The 7,500-nt window shown below is 35.5% G+C and overlaps 1 protein-coding gene across 1 annotated transcript in view; it reads right to left on the bottom strand.

The window, feature by feature from the left end:
* Window positions 1-7,500, bottom strand: part of LOC135218668 (toll-like receptor Tollo) — a 97,416-nt gene that overhangs the window by 2,304 nt on the left and 87,612 nt on the right. The window contains exon 2 of the mRNA XM_064255114.1: window positions 1-2,730. This exon is cut by the window's left edge and continues 2,304 nt beyond it. Within this exon, the coding sequence (XP_064111184.1) occupies window positions 1-2,730 (2,730 nt within the window). The remainder of the gene's footprint in view (window positions 2,731-7,500) is intronic.

Raw genomic sequence — 7,500 nt, forward strand, 5'->3', positions numbered from 1 at the left:
GGTGCATGAGAAACCGGGAAGAAATATTCCAGCTCCAACAACACCTGAACTACTATGAACACAAAAAATACTTTCAGGATCCAATAATAAATTTGACGTTTGGCTTTCCCATTCCCTCAGAGATTCGACAAACCGACAATCACAGTTCCAGGGATTATTGGCAATTGACACTTGAGTTAAATAAACATTTTTGCTTAGCTGCCAAACAGGAAAATCAATTATAAAATTATTATCCAATCTTAAAATCTCTAAGCTTTCAAGGTCTACAAAAGTAGCATTATTGATAAAAGAGAGACGATTATTTTGAAGATAGAGTTCCTTGAGTTGTCCAAGACCAGAAAATTCAAAGCCTTTTAGATGTACAATCATATTGTCCTGTAGATGTAGAGACCTTAAAGATGCTAGGCCATGAAATGTGCGGTTGTGAAGGGTTTTTATTTGAGAGTTATTAAGAAATAACTGTTCTATGCTGTGCCGACCTATGAATGGATGTGCGTGCAGAACTTCAAAATTGTTTCCATCTAAAAGAACTATTGTTGCATCCATAGGTACCTTGTCTGGTAATTGATTCAGATTTCCTCCAGAACAGTCAACCAGATTTATAGACCAAGTATCATCATGAAAACATGAACATTCAGTTGGACATTTCATCTGGCAATCACATGCAATGAAATCACAGCAATGACAAATAGCAAAACAATGCGCATCATAAGGACACAGATAATTTTCAGGTGTGGTCTCCAGAACTCGAGTTAAAAGTGTGGAACCTTTATGTGAGTGAGCTAAAGTGCAAGTGACCAGAGCTAAGTCATTAACACGAGGCTGCAAAAATTGTACTTCTGTTCCTCCTGGTGTTGTCTGAGGAATGCCAGAGGATCCAAAAAGCCATTCCATCTCACAATCACAATGTAATGGGTTTCCTGAGAGTGATAGCTGAGCCTGTACCTGGCTTCCAGCCATGGCTCTAACACTAACTGATTGAGGATCTAGCTTTCTCAGTGAATTCATTCTTATATCTAATACCTGAAGAGCACTTTTATCACGGAAAGTATTAGGAAGAATGACACTGATCTCATTATCATGCAGAATAACTTCCTTTATTGTATTTGGAAGTGACACTTCTGTTAATTTCTGTATTGTATTGTGACTTGCATCAATGACCTCCAGTGTTAGTATGCCATGCACTTTGAAGAAGTTTCCTAGCTTTTGTATTCTATTTCTTTTTAGTATAAGTTTAATAAGCAGCCTTGGAATAAAAGCATAATCAAACATCTTGATGTTATTTTCTGACAAATCTAACACCTCTAGATGTTCAAGTCCAGCAAAAATACCATTTATGTCATTCAGCTCATTTTTGGAAATTATTATTGTTTTAATATTAGGGATACCATTGAATGATCCAACACTCAGTGTCCTTATATAATTATTACTAAGATTTAGTATTTGTAAATTTGAAAGACCATTAAATGATCCTTCCGATAGGCCATTAAGTTTGTTAACACTAATGTCAAGGTGTTCTAAATTCCTGAGGTTGCGAAATAAAAAAGGCTGAATGCTAACTATTTCATTATTGGCAATGACCATGGTCTTTAAAAAGGACAGATTTTGAAGGGCACTGGGGATAGACTGCAATTGGTTAACACCTAGATAGACTTCTTTTAAATTTGAGCTATGATGCAGAGCATTTGGATGTATATTTGCTATAGAGTTATTGGTAAGGTCAAGGATACTTAACCCGACAAGTCCTCTGAAACTAATTTCCATAATAGAATGTATGTGATTGCTGGATAAGTCTAGAGAATATAAGTTAGAGAGGAAATTGAGGCTTTCAGTGTTAAGATTAGAAAGCGAGTTATGAGACAGGTCTAGTTGCTGGAGAGAAGTAAGATCACTGAGTAAATGGGATGGAATTTTAGAGAAATAGTTGCGAGATAGATTCAGGATTACTAATCTGTGGAGATTTTTGAATAGATCTTCTTCATCATCATCAAAACACAATTGATTTCTAGATATATCAAGTACTTGTAACTCTTTTAAGCCCAGGAAAACACCTGAACTAAGTGAACTCAAAGAGTTGTTGTTTAAATATAAACCCTCCAACTGTGAATTATCATGAAATGTTCCATTCTGTAAAGAAATGATATGATTATTGGATAAATAAAGTTTTTGTAAGGCTTTAAGACCTTCAAAGGCTTCACTTGATATAAGTCTGATGTCGTTGTTGCGCATGTGAAGCTCACGAAGGCCAGTCAAGACCCGGAAGCCACCTTTGGGAAGCCTCACCAAATCATTAAAATCCAGGATTAACTCTTGCAATGCCTGGCCACAGTCATTTTCCAAATACTCTCTCGAGTCATCAGTCACATACACTTCCTGCAAGTGAAAGCTGGTATTGGAAATATTCAGTGAAGAAACAAAAGGATGAACTTGCCCCGCGTACCCAAGAACATGAATATCATGCAGGTGATTGCTGGCTAGATCCAGGTGACTAAGACTCCTTCCACACAGGGCCATTGGAGGCAAAATCCAAATATTGTTGTGAGCGAGGGACACTCTCTCTAAATGCGGAGGCAGCGAACCTTCGACGACATCCATGGCAAGAGCAGCCCAGTCACCATTGTGGGTTGTAATTTCCAGCTCTCGGAGACGGCTAAGGACAGAAAGACTTCCAGGTGGAAGACTGTCGAGTTTACATCGTCTTATGGCCAACTCCTCCAGTTCCTCCAGACCCTGCAAATACAAACATTCAAAACGATATAGAAAAACGTTCGACTAAAGGATGATTACAATATTCTTGAAGTAGAGAAACTTTCATAAAACAACAAAATCTATTTGTTAATTAACGAAAAAACAAGGTCAAGAGATACATTTAAATAGGAGATTAATCATATTTTTTAAGTAAAGACTACACTCAGCAGGACTAACTTATTAACATCCATAATGTACTTACTAGATGAAAAATCTCTTTTGTGAAAATTATAACGAGCTGAACAATTTGCCATTATGCCTCGTACGTGAACGCTCGCGCACACACAGACACACACATTATATATATAATAATATATATGTGTGCGCGTGTGTGTACTATATAATATAATATATATATATATATATATATATATATATATATATATATATATATATATATATATATATATATATATCCCTACCTGAAAACTTAGATTACCGTTAAAAACGGACGAAAAATACCAAAGGAAGTAACCAGAGCTTTCGCCCTACTTGGAACAAAATAAAAAAGTAATAATATGCAACCATTTACATCATGGCATACACGCCACAAATGCACTTATACAATTTAATGCTTATCATTTAAAGATGTAGTACATGCCGGAATTTCTCTAAAGACAATCATTTGTCTAGGACTAAGCAGATTGTTGCATTTTATAAATCACAGTTGTTTGTGTATTTGAGGCCGTTTTTCCCTACGAGTAAAAGTGTTATGATTTAGTTGTGTTTAGACACCACAAAATAAAGCCTTTGTTCCCATTCAGTCGACAGACCGACCTACCGTTTGTTCCGCTCCTTGTTCCACGAGCAACGGAAACCTTACTTATGGAATAGGTTTTTCTGAGGTAATGCGCTTCCTAATATTAACAACAGCCATGAATCCACTTGCTGGATAAAAATTCCTTTTGCTGAATCACGTTACGTAAACGCCTTTAGAGCCATTAACCGAGACATTGAATCAAATCCTCTTTGTTTCAGCCTAATCATTCTAATCTCTCTGTCTCGAAAGATTAGCGTAAAGGATATATACAGTATATGTTGTGCATATAAGAGCAGATCAACTGACTACATCAAATACGGTTATTAAAGTATTTCAGCATAATACTCTAAACGATACAACAATACAGGGGCGAGCACACGGTGGGGGTACGGTGGTATAGGGTGCTTGAGCCCCTGCCCTTTTTCTTATTCACAGCTAAGGTACCCTTGTTTTCAGAGACAATAATTTAATTGGATCATACTATACACAGACTGATTGATATTGGACCAATATTTGTCTATAGCATATATATATATATATATATATATATATATCTGTGTGTGTGTGTGTGTGTGTGTGTATGTATACACACTACGCATTAGGCTACAAATGGTCTTTAATATCTAATTCGCTCTACCTCGAAATTAATATATTTTCATATATTGAAGTAATAAAAGTCCACACTTATGTAAAATGTGTATTAAAAATACTTAAAAAGCCGGGAGCTTAGGTCTACTTGATCAGTAGACCTCATCGGCCGCACTGATTTTTCCTTTTTAAAAAATACAAAAAGTTACGGAGGACAGGCAGGACGCTTGGAGACGGTTCCAGCGTCCTGCCTGTCCTTCATAACTTTTTGTATATTTTTTAAAAAGGAAAAATCAGTTCGGCCGATGAGGTCTACTGATCAAGTAGACCAAAGCTCCCGGCTTTTTAAGTATTTTGAATACACATTTTACATAAGTGTGGACTTTTATTACTTCAAGATATTCCAATCACGTTATGGTGATTTTTTTAGATTTTCATATATGTTAACCGAAGGAGAATTTTTTAGTCGATAATAAATTCGCCGGCTCATGGGCGCGAACCATCAAACCAAGAATTCAGGATGTACAGTGAAGCGCTCTAAACCACACAGCTATCACGAGAGGCATAAGTTAATGCCGCCTCTCACCTACAAATCCCTGCCTATGGTTCACGCCCATGAGCCGACGAATTTATTATCGACTAAAAAATTTTAAAAAATGAAAAAGATAAAAATATATTAATTCCGTGGTAGAGCGAATTAGATATTAAAGGAGATGTGTAGCTTAATGCGTATATATGAATCACGGTAATGTGATATGACATATATATATATATATATATATATATATATATATATATATATATATATATATATATATATATATATATATATATATATATATATATATATATATATATATATATATATATATATATATATATATGCACACACATAGTATATATCGTATATCATTATATAAGTGTAGCACACAAAACTTGGCAGATTTCATTTTCCAAAACGAAGGGAGGGATCTTTTTTCACTTGAGCTCCTGAGGTCGTTCTGTGAGGCCCGTGCAACAACAGTCCCTCATGAGCGACCAGAAGGGTTCTACAGTTGCTTGTATCTATTCACTGCTCACTATAATCGTTCCTGAATAGCATTCTCAGCAACCGTTAGAATTCATCAGAGGAATATACTATCTAATGAATCTAAGACCAAATTTGGCTGAAAGAGAACAAGTTTAAGATCAGTCACTCAACAGATCAGGCGAATCACGGAGTGACAAAAGCTTACCTATAATCTTCAATCGTTCCGCAGTTTTGGAAAATTCGAAAAAGAGCAGTTATTGACTGAACCGTCAAGGCATATGAGTTTCCAGAAGACGTCTGTTGGAATGACGAAATATGTGCCAGCGAGTTGTTAATGAATGACTTATCCCTCTCCTGCTATCTCTTACTCTCAGTTCCTTGTAGTAATAAGCACCACTAAAACGTTATTTTTTCAAAGAATCTCTACTTTTTTCCTCTATTCCTTTTATAAAAAAAACTGCACGCATATTGCTCTCTCTCTCTCTCTCTCTCTCTCTCTCTCTCTCTCTCTCTCTCTCTCTCTCTCTCTCTCGTATACAAGCATTTGTAAAAAGCCGAATTGCTGTTTCCAGTCCCATGCTCTGATTTTCTCACAAAGCGTCAATAAGGTGCCTCGGGCGGCCATATCAAACCTCCTATAGCTTAGGGAAAAAACACTTAAGAGGCATTGCCTCTTTTTAAATTCTTGTTTAATTATTATAAGAATATGCTATTTTACTATGGTTAAGTTAATCAATACCGTACAAAATATTTCGAAATATTACTGCTCTGAGGTCTACTGTAATTGAAGTAAAGAATTTTTCATTGTTTCTGTATATATTTCAAATATCAGGAAGCATCTTGTAAACAAACCAAAGACAGAAAAGGCTTTGTAACGATACTTGAGAATTGTTAGAGCAGGAATGCTATGAGAAAGAATTTTTATTTTTCTGTAATACAATTGTTCTCAAAAGAGAGACAAAACTATCAAAATACCTACCAAATCAATCAACGTTTGCTTGTCCTAGATGCTTTCCTTTCTGAACTCTCTGGCTATTTTCTACTCGTCAGGAGGATTCGATTACTTTTATCATAGAGAAATTATTTTTATATGTTCGAAATTAAGTTGTATTTAGAAAAAGGTTTAAATGATTGGCACCTTACCAAATGAATAGATTGTAAGCATAGGTCTAACCTTGGTTACCGTATTTCATTTTCTTGCTGCTACCAACCTAAGAAAACAATTTAAACCAGGATTTGTTGCACATACTACGTGCTATGAACATATAACTTTTTCCATTTGAAACGAATAATGAAGAGTTGTTTTCTACGTCTGTTTACGTCGTCCTGAAATAAATACGTACTTTCACTGAGTGTGACATTTCGGAATTTCATCAAACAAAACCCTAACAGTAGCTACCTCTGCACGTCTAAAACCGAAAAAGACAAAAAACGACGACATAGACCGTGTCCTGTGAGCCTTACTACCGGTAATTCTTGATGACTGACAAAATATGGCCGGTTCCTTATGCATCACAGAAACATGTTCAAAAGACGACAAGACTTGTTGACGTTATTGGCCTACTTACTACAATGCATTTCTAATAACGAGTTAGATCTTTCTATAGATATGAAGTTCTTCAAGTGAAACTGGAATAACATTCCACAGGTAAACAAATCATAATGAAATTTATTTACCCATAATTCTGTGCTATACGTATGTGTTGTTAGCAGTAGATACGTTTTCATTGTTAACTTGTCTTATATTTTCAGCATATTATTGTGACGCATATATGTGGTGGGGATTTAAATTTTTAAATCAGAACATTCACTAACATTTTATATGTCATCATAATTTCTCTTTGGACGAGTGGGTTGCGTGTTAGACTTGGTAGCCCGAGTTTGCTCCTCACTCTGCCAACGCGGAATCAGAAGAACTCATTTCTCTTAATTAGAAATTCATTGTTTGATATTAGTTCGGATCCCACAATAAGTGGTAGGCCCCGTTGCTAAGTGACCAATTGGTTCCTAGCCACGTAAAATATCTAATCCTCTGGGCCAGCCCTAGGAGAGCTGTTAATCTGCACAGTGGTCAGGTTAAACTAAGATATACTTAATTTTATATGGCAACATATAAAATATTAGTGATGTTCTGATATCAAATTTAAATTGCCACCACACTTATGTGCCACAATAATATGCTGAAAATATAAGTTAAGAATGAAAATTTATCTGCTACTAACAACACAACCATGGCACAGAATTATGGGTAAATAAATTTCATTATCATTTGTTTATCTGTGGAATGTTATTACATTTTCACTTGAAGAACTTACATATCTATATAGAAAGATGTAACTCGTTATTAAAAATGATTGTAGTAAGTAGGCCAATA

This window comes from Macrobrachium nipponense, chromosome 9 (genome assembly GCF_015104395.2).
Source record: "Macrobrachium nipponense isolate FS-2020 chromosome 9, ASM1510439v2, whole genome shotgun sequence".
NCBI classification, from domain to species: Eukaryota; Metazoa; Arthropoda; class Malacostraca; order Decapoda; family Palaemonidae; genus Macrobrachium; species Macrobrachium nipponense.